This window comes from Mytilus trossulus, chromosome 9, assembly GCF_036588685.1.
Source record: "Mytilus trossulus isolate FHL-02 chromosome 9, PNRI_Mtr1.1.1.hap1, whole genome shotgun sequence".
Lineage (NCBI taxonomy): Eukaryota > Metazoa > Mollusca > Bivalvia > Mytilida > Mytilidae > Mytilus > Mytilus trossulus.
In genome coordinates this window covers 14518828-14538210 of record NC_086381.1, presented here as the reverse complement: position 1 = coordinate 14538210, position 19383 = coordinate 14518828, and the positions used below count along the sequence as shown (strand labels likewise).

The 19383-nt window shown below is 33.2% G+C and overlaps 1 protein-coding gene across 2 annotated transcripts; it reads left to right on the top strand.

Annotated features, from left to right (window-relative positions):
- Positions 1 to 744: 744 nt before the first annotated feature.
- LOC134685194 (prestin-like) lies at positions 745 to 10886 on the top strand. Of its 2 annotated transcripts, none has more exons than XM_063544689.1 (2): positions 745 to 891; positions 7304 to 10886. In XM_063544689.1, exon 2 carries the CDS (start codon positions 7322 to 7324, stop codon positions 9830 to 9832), a length of 2511 nt encoding a protein of 836 aa, XP_063400759.1. In that variant the 5' UTR covers positions 745 to 891; positions 7304 to 7321; the 3' UTR covers positions 9833 to 10886. The 2 variants fall into 2 exon arrangements, with proteins under 2 accessions (XP_063400759.1, XP_063400760.1); XM_063544690.1 differs by lacking the exon at positions 745 to 891 and adding an exon at positions 6080 to 6260.
- Positions 10887 to 19383: the final 8497 nt, after the last annotated feature.

Here is a 19383-nt window from a genome sequence, read left to right as displayed (position 1 = left end):
ATTTTTCAAGTCTAAGTTTCACTTAAATGCAAAGTCTCACAGCCCGATGTGTTTACTTTAATGTTCTCACAGTAGTATGGCTTACTTCTGAACAGAGGCTTAATGTCCTTCGGATACATATTAGCTAAGTTAATTTGTGGTGTCCTTCAATTCTTACAAACTGAACATGCGAAATTTGCAATTTTGTGTCTCGAAATGATTTTAACAGCATCATAATTACATAATCACAATTACCATCTTAATTTCATGAAATATGCAAATTTTTCTAAAAACATATTTGTATACGTTGATGGTATACAATATATATACTCATCCAGAACTTTTCATAAAGGGGATAGGGCGCTATCTGATCTAAGGTGATGTCATGCTTCAGTGATGCACTATATAATCAACCAAATTTTCCCCAAAACGCCCCCCCCCCCCTTGATCTGCATGTTTTCTTACAAATTATTGTTTGATCCTATTTGACTGGAGTGAAGGTAAAAATCAAAAAAAAAAAACATTAACTTTTTTAACATCGTTTGTATGTTATAAGATCTTATAAAAGTTAAACAAATAAATGGGCTGTGATAATTGTATTCAACCACAATAACCAATCAAATTATAAACCTCAAATTTTTACACGAACGCAACAAATGGAAGTGTTAAACGACCTTCAATGGCTATAAAGCCCTCGCACGGTCGGTAATTTTACACGAACGCATCGTAACTATTTTCTATTTATAAATCTGGGTGAACAGTGTTTATTCGTGTTTACTAAAGCCTAAATCTTATATAGACTAAGAAATGTAATGTTTTATCACATGATTTTGAAATTGAGATTTCAATGTATCATACTACCCAAACAGTACTGACGGAAGAGACCTATCTTGATTTTTTGTATTAGTCGTGGTATGTACATGTAGATTGGTTATATCAATTGATTATAATTCCTGTCATTTTAATGAAGTATTAAATTTCCTTAGACTATGTAAGAATTGCTGGAATTCAGACTTTATCTTTTTTCCCTTGATATTATTTCAGAACTGATCGGCTCCCGAATTTCAGAAGTTGCTGAATTTCAGAAACTTCCTGTAGAAAATATTATAATCTTAATAAAGTACGTTCCCATTTCTGCTTGTGAGGGTTTTAACACCAAAACTACTACCTGTCACAATGATATTAAGTATTATATACAGTATTAATATATAGAGGATTGTACGATCATTTTTATTTATAAGGTTATGAACAATCCAGCAAATGTGGGGACAACCCCTCAAAGTAACGACGATCCCTTTTATGAGGGTTGAATTTCAAGTGATAAAAATATGTTTGTTTAGAATCAATTTAAGTACAAAAGAGCACTTCTATGCATCATTTGCAGAAACTTTTCATCAAGAACAATACGTTTATCTGGTATTATATCAACAAAACATGTCTATAAATTTTGAGAACATTCCTGGACTTCTTTAATATTAAAAAAAAAAGGAGACCTCTCTTTTAGAGATTTTTTTCCAAATATAAGGACGTTTCTCTTTTTTAAGTTGAAAAGATTAAAATTTTCTTTTCTACAATAGTCCCTCGTTTGGGGGTATTGTTAATTTCACAACCTGTGAATAGTTGTGAAAACGAAAACATAAACCGCATTTAGAACGCTGTTTTATTTATTAATTTTAAACACTAACATTTTTTTCTAAAAAAGACTCAAATTATTTGTTGATTGATTGATAGTTTAAGGTGCAGTGGCAAATATTTCATGTATTTTCATGACAAGAACGAATACTAACAGTGGTCGTCCTGAAGAACGGTCAAATATATTGCGTTTAATTTATCAAGTTGAGTACATTTGACCTACCAACTGCGAAATAAATCGATAATTATGATACAGGTGTGATGTCTCCGTTCCGACGTTAGCGTCGGCGGCGACAGCCGCATCAATAATGCATAAGTTTGTCATAGTATGTCAAGTTTACGAGGAACCACTAAATACTTTGTATGCAATTGTATTAACATTGCCACATCTAATTTCCATGGAGATTAATTTGCCCCAACCCTCGTTTGCTTAGTTTAGTAGGTATGCAAGTTATACGCATTTGTAAATCTCATATCCAAGAAGATTTTTTTTCTCTTGCCAGTCTATCAAATTTCAGTAATGGTTCATGGACTTTTTTGCATTTATATACATGGTAATGTGTGCCATAAGATCAGTATAAGAGGGAAACTAATGTTTAGTCAATGATATCTGGTATACAGTTGCATTGGCCTTTGAAAGTCTCCTGTCCATAGAGATTACATGCCCCTACCCTCCCCCCCCCCCCCCCCCCCATGATTTACAAGATAAATTGTGCTTATGTCAATATGTTAGTTAAAAGGAACCAGCTTATGAGAAGGCACTGTTACTGCCAGTTTAGTGTGCAGATTTATAAGCATTGACATTTCACATTTATTTTATCCTGCTCCTTCAGTCATGGTTCACTGACTTTGAATGATGTATATGTTTGAATACTGTCATTCTTATATCAACGCGAGTTTATTTTCTTAACCACCTATATTTTCAGGTATCTTCAAAGGCTTGCAATTTCTCAGTATTTCAGTTGCTTCGCAAGCCATGAATACTTATATTATAAAGAAATGATTCCGGGTAAAATTTAAGAATTTTATGGTTTAATTTCAAGTGTTAAAATCTTGTTTCAATTTTAAACTTCTGAAAACATACAATTTGAAGAAGATATTTTTAAAGGAATAAAAAATCTTTATGTTACTCCTTCAATCCTTTAAAATGAAAAATCGGAGAAATCGGTATATTTGCACACACATTTTCATTTCATGTTTTTGTCATAAATGTTGTTCCTTATCTCCAACGAAAAGTTCTTACACCTTAGCAGTATCTACGAATGGCATTTCAATTAAACTTATCATAGAAATGTAGAAAATTATTTCCCTTACCAAGTTCTTCAACGTTATTGCAATCTTGATAGTAAGAGAGGTATTGAATTTTGGCTTCAATTCGGCATTAAAACCTTTACTTTACTTGGGGGCTAACTGTAGATGGAGGACATAAAAACTTCGTTTTAGACGAATGTTTTTTTGGGTGTTTTTTTTTTTCAATATTCAAATGCAAAAGCAATAATTACATAGAAGATAGTCCAAATGAAAGCTTTCCAATCTTATTTTATATTATGTCAAATTGATATAGTATCTACAGATAGTTCAGGGTTCATGGGGTTTTTTTCAGCGTTGAACGCGTATGTGACGTTCTATAATTACAAACACCATTATAAGCTATATGGTTCCCTTCTGACCCCGTACGGATCCATAGAGGGTAAATAAAATCCATAGGGGTTGAGGCCGGAGGCCGAGTCCCCAATGAATTTTATTCACCCTTTATGGATCCGTAGGGGGTCAGTCGTTAACCGTATAACGAATTTATCGGACGCTGGACTTTTTCTGCGGCGTTTTGTTGAAAAATAAACAATGAAACACAACAACATTAATAGATGACGTCGCCATTAACGCGTGACGAACCCCATATGAAACTTACTAACACCATACGGTCTCATAGGGGGTCACCACGTGACGGCGTCTAACCAATCACAACGTGATAATTCATCTGAGGTCCGATAAGGTCTCATAGGGGGGTCACCACGTGACGGCGTTTAACCAATCACAACGTGATAATTCATCTGTGGTCCGATAATAGACAACAAAACCCAGCATTATCTTTGCTCGGTATATATATATCGTTGTCTTGACGCTAATAAGATGGTTACTTGACCCACTTTGACTTTCTCCACCAATACAAAATCTTGAAGCCACTAAATTATCAATCGGAAGTGACGTTAAATTACCAACAATCGATCAATCAATGCGTTATATTATCACGACAAGTCAGTTATCATTATAAGTTTCACTGAAAAGAAAAACATATAGTATAGCACCATGCTAGATAAAGACTTAAGTCATAACTCGTTAAAACGTTAAGTTGATAAGGCAACAACCATTTTCTTATCTGCTGGGGGGGGGGGGGGGGGGCTGGGCTGGGATTTATATTTTGTTCATAATTTTTTTTTCAGAACCTTCCTCCGATAAATAATTTTATTTCTTTTGAGAAGGAAAGCAAAATTTTTTTCCTATAATTTGGAACAGAAACACATTTTTCTCTCAAACCATGAAGTTTACATAGTCTCTGTTGTTGTTTCTGCAATTGAAGGTTCATCATAACAAACGGACAAATATGGCTGTATTTACATGCCAAAAATTACTCTGAGTACAGACTTATCTGAGTCAGTGAGTGGACAGTATCAAAGTAATTCATGTGTTTCTTTATTTTTGCACCTTCTGAAGAAAGTAAAAAAATGTCCATTAAATAACCAAGAAAGATTTATCTTTCTTAAACATAAAATGCATTTAACTCTTATATATCTTGTGGATGCTAGGCATTAAAACTTTTCAAACAGCACAGGTAAGTCTGTACACATAGTAATGTTTGAGGTGAAAATACGGCCATATTTGTCCATTTGTTATGATGAACCTGAAGTGGCCATCATTGCCATATTTAATGGCAAAGAGTGAGTAGCTCCAATTTTAAACTTCCACTGTTTCCAAATACGATAATTGACATTCCATTGACAAAAGAGGTATAAAGAATGATACAGAATGATACAGAAGGATACAAAGGAAAATACTACCGGTATACAAGTCTGTGTCATACACAATCAGGGCTACTTTATGACTGCTTATGATACCATATCTATCCCTGTTATAAAAGGACCATTTCATGTTTATAATAGTTGCAGTTTTAAGTATGTCTTAGTGTAGTAGCATACATACGGGAGATTTGGAATGCTTTTAAATATTTCTGGATCAATGACTATTCATACAGGAAAATACAAAAAGTAATAATAGAAATATTAGCGTAATCTGTAGACTGGACAGATGTTTCTGCTGTGAAACATCTCAACTTGTTATTTTCACTATTCCCAAATTTAGCAGTGCAAAAAAAAATTTCAAGCAGGTGACAGCATAGATTTTGTTTCAGCTACAGTGCCAAACATAATTTTTTTTCTTTCATCTAGGCCATCAAAATATTGTTTTCAAAAAAATCCCAATGTACGTGTCTACAGACGTCTCTCAGAAAAAAGTCAATTTGAAGATTTTTTTGGCATTAAGTCCAAAACATCTATCGTCATTAAACACAAAACTTTACAATCACTAGAACTGTCACATGTAAAAAAATGTGTATCGGGCTGAGATCTATCTGCCCTGAAATTTTCACATTAATTAGACAAGCCTTTGTTGGGTTGCTGCCCCTGAACTGGTTTTAATAAAGAAATGTTGCAGTATTTTGTCATCTTAAATATCATATAATTAATAAAGACAAACTGTAAACAGCAATAATGTTCGGCAAAGTATTGTTCTATTCAGTCGTTGTTTATAGTCAATGTGTTTATTTCTAAAAAAAAAAATATGCTGTCAGTAATTGTAGCTACTTAAATACCTTCCTAATAATAGATCAAATAGTTGACAACCTTGTCGTATCGAAGAACACATATTTATAACCATTTACTTTTTCAGAATGCTTTTAATACATTTAACTACTTCGATTCATACATAATATGTGTTCATGTTTACCGCAATTGATATGAACAATGATTGCTTTTCATTAACATTTATTTCGTTTTATTTAAAGTCTACTCTTAGCCAATCCTACAAAGTATATTTATGAGGACAATATTGTCAGTCACCTGAAACACAAAATTATCGTGAAAATGATAATGTTACACCCACATTTGTAACTATTTACTCTGCACATATGCGTATTTTAAATAATGTAAGCCTTTTGTATAAGGAAACGTTTTTATTCCCACACAAATGTTTTCTGGGAAATATTTAAAAATAAAAATATTAATGTTTTTTGTATAAACATTTATCATACATCGTATTTCCTGTCCAAACCGTGTAACTTCTGAATGATACAATAATCTTGGTAATTTGCATAAACATACATTTATTTCATTTTCTTAATTTATCCATAAGTGTGGTTGACAGGTCTTGCAGGGGGGCGTGGTCTTGACGCCTCGATATAAAAAATGACATCTATTGTCACATAAAACAGTCAAGTCTATGTCCATGGTTGTTAATTAATGATATTCAAAGTTGTCATCGTTGGATTTATATCGTTGTGAAAAATCTTAGGAAGATTATTTAGCTTTATCAGTCTTGCGATAGAGATTGCATTTTTGTTTTATGTTACTGTGTTAAAACTAAATTAACACCTCTTGGTAAGTCAAAACATTGATTATTTAATAATTTGAAAAGTATCTCATTTACAGATCACAGTATATTTATTTTATTTGTCAAATGTCTTAAGAAACAAATTATACAGGTGATTCATCACTTCTCCGTGTATTCATTTAAAACAAATGTTTTACACCAAACAATTAATAAAATCCTTGTTTGAAATTATTACGGAACAAAAAAGTAGTTGAGTTCTACGAAATTTTGTATCTCACTCTCAATATTTAAACACGGAGAAAGAAGATAAGACTTTTTCCGCAATATCAAACGAGGAAAATATGAATGTACATTCATGTAATATCTAATTTGAATGTTTGTATACATGTAATTTCTATTTTCATACCTGTAAGCACGTGTAAGGTTAAAGGAAAAACTATTTCTAAATAGTAAATTTTAAAAGCTACTTGATAACTTGCCAAATTTGACGATTTTCGTATGGCGATAGAATATTAAATGATTCAAACTGATCAAGATGTATGTTTATAAGCGAAACAGGATTATGAGTTAGAAGAAATGTTTTGCGAGCACTTTTATACGTTTTTACATGCTGAAAGTATCCCTTTTTATGTTTTGGGTTTATTTTTTTCAACGAAAGTTAATGCCTAGGTCAGAATAACTTGTAAATACTCCGGCCATATATACATTTTATATGTTTCGTTTTCTTGGACGAATATCTAAAAGCAAGAGACATATACATGTGTGTCTCTGCTTTAGCTTTATCAAACCCAAAAAGATTATTATACATGTACAAGTCAAGAAGTTTAAATTCGTATGTATTGCTTCATTTAAAAAAAAATGTCAAAAGTTAAAAGACATTAACCCAATGACCGAAAAATTATCGTCGCGTATGAATAACTTGACAGGCATTTTTGTTTTACGTGAAAAATGTATATTGCTGAAAATGACATATATTTTTAATGATATGCATAAAAGGTATACAATGTTAAACAGTTTTATAGTGTTAATTCTTTTAGCGTTCTATCTTAATGTGTGAAACACAAATACTTACCACACAACTTCTTTTTAGGTGTCTGAAAGTCCGAGTATGAGTCGATCTATGTCAGTGGTGGATGGAATGGCCGTTGCGCCGGGAGGAGGAGTTGGTCCCTCTAAAGGGAGACGATTCTCGGCCCCATCTGGGGCATTTGGAGAAGAAAGTACAATTTTTGTGAAAAGACAACCCTTTACGCAAGTTGCATTTGATGAAATTCATTTAAAAGACGACATAGAAGAGGATCCTTCATTGGCCACTACATTGAAAAATAATTTATTCTGCTCGAAGAAAAGACTTTGGAAAATTATTTCAACCTACCTACCTATTATTAAAGTCCTACGATACTATAACATCAAAGAGAGCATAGTTACTGACGTTATGGCGGGAATTACAATCGGGATACTGCATATACCTCAGGCCTTGGCTTTTGGGCTTTTAACGTCTGTCAAAGTGGAGAATGGCCTGTACACATCTGTCTGGCCAGTTTTGCTTTATGTTATCTTTGGAACGTCTGCTCACGTATCTATGGGAACGAGTGCTGTTATTTGCATCGTTACTGCAAGTGTGGTCGATCGGCAAGCTGAAAATTTCAAAGCAACGTTTGAATTTAATAATGCCACTTCCAATTTTACGACCTGGGAGGACATACCGGAATTTATGGATTACAAGGAAAACATCTCGCTATGTGTAGCCATGCTTAGTGGGCTTATCCTGTTGTTCATGGGGGTTTTAAGACTCGGATTTATAACTGCATACCTGTCCGAATCTTTTTTCAATGCGTTTACGTCCGGTGCTGCTGTCCATATTGCAACCAGTCAGCTGCCTGCATTACTTGGTATCAATGTTAAGAGATTTGGTGGTGCTTTCAAAATCATATACACATACCAAGAAATCTTTTCCAACATAACAAGCTTATCTTGGCAAACACCTCTTGTGGCACTCGTAAGTATTGCGATTTTACTGTTTTTCAAGGAATTCATAAATGAAAAGTTCAAACACAAACTTCCGATTCCGATTCCTGTTGAACTTTTGGTTGTCATACTAGCAACAGCCATTTCCTATGGTGCAAATTTAGCTGAAGAAGTTGCCGTTGTTGGAGAAATACCTGGTACAATTCCACCACCAGTCATACCGGATTTAACTGGATTTCAAGATTACTTTGTTGACTGTTTTGTTTTGGCTATATTAATTTTTGCAAACACCATTGCCATGGCAAAGATTTGTGCCAAGAAGCACAACTATGAAATCGACGACAGCCAGGAGTTGATCGCTTATGGTATGTGTAACTTTGCCAGCTCCTTTTTGAAATGTTTTCCATCAGCTGTTGCCCCACCAAGGTCCATGATTGCTTCAAATATGGGTACCAAATCAACTTTAGCTGGTATTTTTGTAACAATCCTTATGCTTCTTGTCATCATGGCTATGAGTGTATTGTTCGAACCTCTACCAAAAGCCGCCCTTGCAGCTATTATTGTTGTCGCACTAAAGGGACTCTTTATCCAGATGGCTGACTGCAGAAAATTTTGGAGAATCAATAAATTTGATTTTGTTATTTGGTTTTTCACTATTGTCAGTGTTGTATTCCTTGACATCGACTTTGGACTTGGAATCGGCGTCATCGTTTCATTGATAACAGTCGTATTTCAAACCCAGTTCTCACGTGGTTTCCGTGTTGGCAGAACAATGAAAGAGAGCGCTTTTGTCGAACACAAGAAGTACAAGGATTCCATCGAATCAAATGGCGTTAAAATATTCAGATTTCAGTCCAATTTGTATTTCGCAAATGCCGAAATATTTAGAAACAACTTATATAAAGCGACCGTAAACCCAAGAAAGCTACTTAAATTTTTGAAAAAGCAAGAAAAGAACCAGGAACGCGAAGAAAAACGTATGAAAAAACTTGGAATTGAACCCCCAAAGAAAGACTTGAATGCATTATCTGAAGTTTCGATTATTCCTATCACAGGTGATGGTCGCAAGATGTCCAAAACATCTGAAACAGGCGTTCCAACTAACGGCAATGTGAAAAAGAGCAGCTCCCAGTTGGCACTAGTGAATGGAGACAACCCTGCCTTTGCTATGGATGAAGTAAACTTGCAAAACAACGGAGTTCAAAAACCTTATGGTGGGTTAAAAAGACCCCTAAGCATAGCTTCTAACTTAACAAGTATTTGTGATGATGACGACGAAGTCGACCCAGAAGATGGAGAAGAATTTGTAACAGACGACAAAATTAGACGTATGCGCAGAACACATCATATCATCATAGACTGTTCAACGGTTAACTATATGGATAGTTCAGGAGCAAATGTTTTAGGACACATTTCCTCCGAGTATGAGCATGTGAACATTAAACTTTTCCTGGCCGGTGTTGCAGCCAGTGTTCGGGATACTATGGAACATGCTGGAACATATGAAAAAATACCCCAACATCATATTTTCCTGGAGCTGCACGACGCCATAGCAGTAGCCAGAAGCAAAGCTGTTGTTCCATTACAGCCGTTTTTGGAAGACTTCACGTACGACGAAGCAGCAGAAGAATCGTATGTTACCAATATGTAAATCCAACTTTGTATCATTGAAGAAAAAAATCACAATTTACCATATTTACACAGAAACACTCATTATCATGGTACAGCATTGTAACATTAACATTGTATGTGAACAATTAACAGTATTAAGAGTATTATAATGCAAGGCAAAGTTTTCCTCCAGTATTACCATTGTAGATACAAGCATCCGAGGTCACACTTGATTTTGTATACGGACTTAAAAAGATATCAAGCAAATGTAGCAATGCTTCAAACTCATTTATCATATCAACTGAATTGTTTATAGCTTTAAATATCATTCCGTACCTCACTTATGTTTTTTTAACTCTTAAAAGAAATCTATCTTTATCCGTTCATACGACGATTGTTTATAATTTTCTAGTAACGACTCATTGCTCTGAATCCTATGGTAATACTATCATAAATATTTCACTATTAAATCCTCGTATTTTTTATAAGAAATGTAAGCATAGCCCAAATAATGTTATAGTTTAACACTTTCACTAACTGTAAGATGATTGCTGTGACCTACCTTTCAATTAAAGCTTCAGCAACTTTGATAAAGTCTTGAGTACCATATCTTAGAAATAAAAATAAGTCAATGACATATTTCTACTAGTCCTCTACTGTCTTACACATTTGATTCTTTATAACGAACATTTTACACATTAGATATTTCTCTCTTCCTTTTTAAGAATTGACATCATATTAGTATCACACAACACAACATTTAGTTCATTCATCATAAATCAAATTTCCCGCCGGTTGGAACCCCCTATCCCCCTTTTTTTCAAATGGCTGGATCTGCGCCTGTTCCTCATTCAGCATGAAGCAACTTTTATACGGACCCCCTTGCTTTAAGTTGTAAAATAAACACAAAATAAGAAGAATAAAAAGTGTTAACTCTTTTAATTTGTTGAGAAAGTAAAAATTATATTTGTGAAAAATGTGCTATGTATGTTTAATTTGTATATAAATAGATGTGTATATATATATATTTTGTATACAAGTTATTGTATTTTATTTTATGTACATTGATTTAAAGAAATATTTATTATAATTCAGTTTTGTTTTTTGTTTCCATTTTTCAGTGTTGATATTTATGTTGATGCGCAAGCAATTGAATCAGATAATTGGTACATAAACGATAAAAAATTATTGTGTTTCTATTTGATGTTTTGTCGTTCGATCATGCTTGTGTATTTGTGGTTTCAGTGTACAACAAGTATATCAAATATTTTTACAATAGTTTACAACTGAGTATGTCTTTCTTGTTAAAACGATAAGTTAAATTGTTCCTGACTTTCTCCCGTGCTAATGAGTAAATCATATGCATTCAAGATTTGTTTTGTAACAATAGCATCTTAATTCAATTCGGATAATGATCCTGCTTTAAACTATATCAACACGATCATCGACGTGCAAAGTACCCAGTCCACAGAAAGACACTCCATATTACTTGAACATTCTATTCTGACATCGATTCCACCATTTTTTTCCCTTACTGCTTAATGACACACGCCTAGAAGAGATAATAACCAAAGGTTATCCCCATAAACATGTTCATGAACTTTAAAAAAAAAACGGTATCCGGAGTCACGGTTTACTGTCTGTTTATATCTTAGTTATTTTTCCCTTCTTCAATGTTTATTGTAGAACTTTGGTATTGTCTGTTGATGGTATTGAGTTTGTCTCCATGTTCTTGGCAATTTAAAGCTTGGCGTTTGGTATAGACCATTGCCGTTGCGTTGTAATGGAAATTGTCTTTTGATTAAAACTTGGGACACATCTTTTTATTAGCATTCAAACACAGTTTAAACGGACTTAATTATTTGCAACATTTAATCAAGTGCACTTCTTATTTATAAGATACATCTAATTCATTTTTGTCTTTCTTTCGAAGTAGCCGTGGACACAAACTATAGGGGGTGCTGTGTTGGCTGTGTCATTAATGTTAGTTTGTGATTGGGTCAGTTTCAGTGGAACAACTGATGGTTTGTATGCAGATGTAAAAAGTTTGGCATTTAACCACGTAACAGGGATTTCCTAGGTCATGGTACATTGACTTTCAAACATTTGCCTTTACGGAGATGTGGTATGATTGCAAATTAGACCGCTTTCCATAAGAGACCAAACGACGTAAAGTTGAGCAATTAATTAAAGGTTGCCGTATGACCGTCAACAATAAGCAAAACATATGTACCCCATGGCAATCTATTAAAAGTTCCATAAGAATGAAAATAATTCAAACGGGTCTGGTGTGTGTTTAACCATGAAAATAAAAAAATAAAAATGATAGACAACGAACGGCAACCAATGAAAAAAGCAAAATCACAAAAATACTCCCTGTTAAATTCAATCGGAAGGTCTCTAATCACATGGAAAAATCAAATGACAAAAGACATCAAACGACTGAACAACAACTGTCATATTCCTGACTTGGTACAAGCAATTTCAAATGCAGAAGATGCTGGATTGAACCTGGTTTTATAGCGCTAAACCTCTCACTTTGACGATAATCTCTTCAAATTCCGTTATATTTACAACGATGTGTGAACAAAACAGACATAATAAATAAAATAGTCAAAATATGGGTACAGTAGTCATCACTGTGTAACAATCTTAAAACAAACATTTTACAAAAAAGCTGTTACAATCATAAAACAATCAATTTTACAAAAAGCACACAAGCATCTATCAAATTAAAAACGCATTCATTGCTCCGCGTGTCTGATGTCAGAAAATTTTTACGTCACATAGGAAGAAACTTTTTCGTTCAATGTTTACACAAAACAATTGTATCTCTAATTTCACATTGGGAATGTTGACATACAGGGTTAAAAAATCAAAAGTATGTGAGAATTAATTTCAGAAATAGACCGAGATTTAAAAGTTTCCAGAAGTTCTGTAGAATTTCTAAGAATCCACAAATTTAATTTCAGGCTTCAGACACGCATTGCAATGGCGAGGTTAAACGCGTCTAAACAGCTGGCGCTCAACTCTCTCTACATCCAAATAATAATTTATAAAAGTAAACCATTATAGGTCAATGTACGGCCTTCAACACGGAGCCTTGGCTCACACCGAGCAAAAAGCTATAAAGGGCCCAAAAATTACTAGTGTAAAACCATTCAAACGGGTCAACCAACGGTCTAATAAGAACATTAATACAAGAACACAAGGTACCAATTCGAAAGATATCACAGCCAAGCTAAAAAAAATGAAAAAATCATGTAATCTCAGAGGATTTATAACAGGTTAGATATCATGTAATGTACAAAATTCCCTGATTTGATAATTACCATTTATAAAATGACTGCGTTCCTTTGAACTTAAAATATCAATACAGACACGGGCACACAAACGAGTTTGGGAAAATATTTTATGAACACGCCCTCAGTAAGCGGCCATAGGAACACTACCTTTCAATACTTAGTACTAGTATATGCAAGAGCATAAAGGCAAACTGAGGACCACCTCGGGTGACGGATTTTCTCGCTGCGTTGAGGAATAACTGTTGGCCTTCGGCTGTTTTCTGCTCTTTAGTCGGGTTTGTTGTCTCGTTGACATATTCCCAATTTCCATTCTCAATTTTATAAACTAAAATATATAACAAAAGACACGATTTCGTGTTTTTTCTTTAGAATTAAGTGTCTAGAAAAACACACTAAAACGTTTCTTATATCTCTAGATTTCCTTAACGTCAATATCCTTGTATAAATGTCTGCAACATAATTAGATAATTCTTTATCATTTGAAGCAAACATATCACCATGAAAACGGTAGGAGTTATCTAAATGTTCTAATTTGAGACGAATATTTATTAAACTTGACCGTTATATTTGATTCATAATACAGGACCATTTTGCTTTTAAAGGAACGCAATTTGTCCCCATACGAATACCAATAACTTGTTACTAAACTTAATGGCAGAAACGAAACATTCACATCTTTCACCAATCATCACAGTTCTATTGGATAATAAGCATATTTACGTTTTCATCACATGCAGAGAATTTACATGATTTGCAGCAAATAAACGTGCATTGAAATTTTGTAAAGGACCATTTGAATGAACAAGCAAACTTCTGTTGGTAGGATTTTGTAGAAAAAAGAATCAATAGTACGTAACGTAGCTGATCCAAAAAGTGTTTGACCCTCCAAAAAGTTACTTTTATCATTTCAAATCCTTTATAATAATAATAATAGATAATAAGTTCTCTAAACACTTACTAGAAGCTGAGACAATTTTCATGATTAATTCTTTGTATTTAATCAATGAAACTACTCAGTAGATAAAAAGACAGAACGATTAACTGTATTTAACACTTACCAGAAGCTGAAATAAAAACAAACTTTTTTAATATGACTTTTTAAATGTAGTTTGAATAGCATATACAGAGTACATAGGAGGGACTAGTTTTAAATGTTCAGACCTTTCGCGGAGATGTGCTTATGATATGATTGTCGATTATTTGGCTATCAATGGAGAACACGTCACTGAAAGCACATGCATTTATATTTTCATCATTTAGAACTTTGTATGGTATTCATGAAATCTTCAAATCTTTAATGTTATTTCCCAGTTTATTTCTGGACGGTGTTGGGTGACTGGAATTTTATTAATGCATTTTGTGTTGATGTTTTTCTTAAATACTGGTAAATCAAACTAGTTGAGTAAGGTTGCTGGGTTTTTTCAGCCCGACATTTTTTATCGGTCTCGCACAAGGGTGAATATTCTCCGGATTTCAACTCATCATAAGCACACTGAAAAAATGGATAATTAATTGTTAAACTTCATCAATTTTACGAGAGCGGTTCCTTGTGGTTGAATTTTTCACCCAAAGCGCGTACTTGATTTTTTTTTTTATTTTGGAAGTTGTGATCGTTTTCAAGATTTCAAAACAGGAAGGTCTAGAAATTTAATGTGTCCATACCCAAAGACATCGGTAAAATCTTACATCGTTTGGTCAACTTCCAAAGAAAATATGTGGTTTGAATTTTTATACAGCGGAACATAATGTAGATGTTGCGTTTCTGTGAGCGCTCAGTATACCTATTTTATATTTTTTTTAATGCTCCCGTGAAAAAGTTGGTTTTTGCTACATGTGAGATGTAAATCAATCATTTGGTCGATAGAATCAGTGTACATATAAACCTCACATGATGTCTACATTCCCGTCTGACATGGTTCACTTTATTTTGACCTCCTTTTTTTGCATTTATGCCTTGTTGAAATATTACCTATCTTAAAAATGTTGTTTATAGTCCATATATATTTAAAACTCATATTATTTTCCATGTTTGAGCTGGGGTTTTTTCTTTTGTACTATCTATATTGTAAATGTTAAATACACAAATCATTGGGCTGAGTTCGACCATAAGGTACTGGTCATTTGGTAAATAACCCAAAGGGGGAGGGGTAAACTGAGGGAAAAAAGGGGGTTGGGAAAATTTTAGGGGTAGAAAGAAGGGATATCCAAATTTTCAATATTTCAAATAGGGGTGTCTAAGATGTTTTACATTTTTACACAATAGATTTGAGCTTTTTCAAATAACTCCGTATATGATTGACTGATTATTCAGCAGAAGCGTCTAACACTTGATGTCATCTATACAATACATATCTTGTTACTTCATTCTTGGCTTCAAATTTCATTGCAATATTTGTGACCATACCTACCTATGTTAGCTTTTGTGATTATACTTCTTTTCAAATGTACTATCAACACTTATGATTCTAAATGTTTCCTTACATGATTAATCGTAAAACTCATTACTGAGCATATACATCAATAGTTTAAGATAACATAATGGAGTCAAGCGCTCCGTTTGGCTCATCTGATACAATTCCAAATTCTACATGTTCTTCGAGGAGAGTATTTTTATCTGAAGCTAAAATTGAATGACGGTGTGGCATTTCAATAATACCACACACGGCATATCAAAATAAAGTTCCATGAAAACACATTGGATAATACCAATGGAAAAAGAAAGTTTTTTGTATGGAAATGATGTATAGAGGATTGAAGGGGGTCAAATTTTATGTCTTTGAACTGGGGTCTTGTATAATATTTTTCTTCAAGGTGAGAACTTGATAAAAATAAGAAAAAATCCAATATTTCCTCTCATTTTGTAAACGATTTCAATGAAAATCCGAATGCAGAAATTGTAGTTTGACCTTGACCTCTTTTTTCATAACTACATGTATCATTTAGTCATAATCAAATATGCAGGCGTGTCGACTTTTTATTTTCTTTTTTTTAAACAAATGGATAAACAAACACAGGTCAGTAAACAATATTACGTGAACTTGCTGTTTGAATTATGCCTCTGTCTGATAGATATCTATACAATATTGTATTGACGTAATATTAGCACGATATTGTGTCTGATTCATTCTAAGGAGTAATTGTGCAACTGCCATTTATCATTTGCTCTCAGTTTTATTGACCTTTTTAATAAGTCAAATACTACAACAGAAGAGGTTTTTTGGTGCATCTACTCTTGTATGTAATCATACTGTAATCAGAATCTGAATATCTAATTCACTACAACTGTAGAGGCTTGTCAGTGCATCTACTCTTGTATAAAATTGAGATTGGAAATGGGGAATGTATCAAAGAGACAACAACCCGACCATAGAAAAAACAACAGCAGAAGGTCGCCAACAGGTCTTCAATGTAACGAGAAATTCCCGCACCCGGAGGCGTCCTTCAGCTGGCCCCTAAACAAATATATATACTAGTTCAGTGATAGTGAACGCCATATTAATTTCCAATATGTAATCATACTGTAATCAGTATCTGAATATCTAATTCACAACATTACACTAGAAACAGAAAGATCTCTGGTAACATAAACCTCTTAAGATTAAACTTTTTTTACAGCTACTACTACTATTTCCATGATACTTTTAAATTGATCTAATTATGTAAAATGTAGTATAATGAAATCAGAGATTTATATGTTTATTAGATTGGCAAAACCAAAATTTATTGGCTTTCTTCATTTTAAACGTGGTATGGATGAACTTGTCCGGTAGCCTATGTTGAAAGATTAAAGTTGCTGCACATGCCATAATTGTAAAATGTTTCACTGGCACTGCTCTTAACATGGTACATCGTAATTGCATTATTAATTACACTCTAAACATCACGTTATATAAAACAGGTTTGTTTTGCATACCTGTCGTACTATTAACGGATTTGCATATCGTTATAACAAATTCTAACGCAACATCGCTTGTAACATTCATTTTGATTCGATAACGTCACCAATTTACATGGCATCGATTCACAATTGACGCTATTAAAATGTACGTACAAGCGCAAACAACGTATGGCAGATTTTTACTTGTACGAGTAACGTAAGGGTACCCAAATTGCACCGAGTACCCAAATTTCACCTTTTTAGAAAAAATAGCAACGGAAATCTTGTACCTAGAGACTAAACAATTTGTATTTTTATGATTTGATACTATGCACGTCTTTCAACATAGGTAAACATATTTAGATATACACAAAACGTTCACAGTATATATCAACAGACGGGCTGTTTAAATGTACAAATTGAAAAAAACGTCACCATGCGACGTCATCGAAACGTCATCTTTTTAAAATGAGTAAATACAATATATTATAAGTATCCATTTTGTAAAATGTAAAGAGTAAGCATGGACTAATATCCAATTGTTCAAAATATTTGAAGAAATTAAACAAAAGCTCGGTTATTAGACTTTTGACGATGTGAATTTAAGCATGGATGCAATTTGGATACTCCTCATTACAGAATCATGGATAGTTTGGAGGTTGATTCGAACCCATTTTTGTATGACTCAATATGGATTAAAAATCAAATTGGTGTACCTGTAAAATTAAGAAAGATAGGGCTACAAAATAAGCACACTATGGACATTTTTTTCTTGATCATAAAAAAACGTAGGTGAAAAAACTGTTAAAATAGGTGCAATTTGGGTATCGTCACGTTAAACGTTGTTTTCTATCAGTCAGTTTCATTAGAATGGAGATAACAATATTATATTTTTAGCTCCGATGGCATCAATTGGTGATTTGATCCCATCGGAGCTAAAAATACAATAGATTTACCTTCTAAATATCAACCTTGTTTTATTAATTTTTATTTATCATGTCATAGGTGTGTGCAAAATCTTATGAAAATCTAGGTGATGGCCCATTTATTGTTCTTCCTTGAACTTAAGTTGCATAGTCAAGAGACAATGTTGTCTAAAAAAAGGCATCGGGCTTAAATTTCTACTTTTGTTAACAACGAAGCAACGAAGCGACATATTGTTAAATATATCTCAATTTGAAAATTCTGAACTGTTGTGGTGCATGATGTAGGTTAAGGACCATTTGTTTAATGTGTACTACATGAAATTCTGTTATTTAAAACCGGATCAAATTAGTGGTTTTATGCCTTGAAATAATATTGATATTTTTTCTACAGGAATTATACTCGCAAATTAAAATAAAAAACTTGTTCATAGCGTTATTTTTGTGTGTTATACTTCTTCCATGTATGTGAACCGTTTTGGCAGCTGGATTCCATTAATTGTCACACTTACCTTTTTAAAATGTATAGTTATGACTGTTTGATAAATTCAATTTTCTCTATTTAACGGAACTATAAACAATACAAGTGGAAGGTTTCGCTTGCTTTTACACCAGGTTTAACTCACTATTTTCTTCGGAAAATGATTTTTACTTAGTCAAAACTATGACAGTTGTTATTCAAGCGTTTTGTTGCTTGATAACGCCTGGTTTTGTAACATTTTATGGACTTCTACGTTTTGAATACACTAGAATATAACTTATTTTTGTTATACTTTTTCAATATACCGTCACAAGTAATCAAATATAAATTCTAATATGACGTGCTTCTTTCGCTTTGTAAACAACACTGTGTGAAAATTCTCGATATATCTATACTTTATAGCGCAGACTCAGAGATATACATAATAATGGATGTTACAATATACCTCCCACGTAAATCCACATGTATTTGAACCTACATTGCAAACGCTTTGCCAAATTTATTGTATTACTAATTTTAATTAAACAAAAAACATTACAGAACTTTTATTCTTATTCAGATGCATAATAAAAAGAATTAATGTATTGCAACTATATTGTTTATTTCCTAAATATAGTAACACTGTATATTTTGTGCAATGTCAATTTCATCATGGAACACTTTCTCTACAATGAGGGGTTCATTAAGGGATGCAAATAAGCTTGATATTTATGTTACGATTTAAAAAAAATATCAATATACTAATTTAAGTTGCAGTATAAAAACAATATTTAGTCAATATCACAAAAATAAAAACTTTTTGGTAACCAACGAAGTTCGTATAATATTGTATTAAAATGGAATTCTGAGGTTTTCTATTCTATTGCCTTTGATTCAGCGAGTCAACATGGCAGCTCCTTCTTTGCGAGATTTGACGGTAGCTTACGAGAAAACATGTAAGTTAAAAATCGGAAATATTGGGTTTGAGAATTAAACATATTTTTTCTAGCGGTTATTAACGAAATA

What these genes read in the sequence shown, in the direction of transcription:
- LOC134685194 (XM_063544689.1), top strand. Translation starts at nt 7,322, where the DNA reads ATGAGTCGATCTATGTCAGTGGTGGATGGAATGGCCGTTGCGCCGGGA.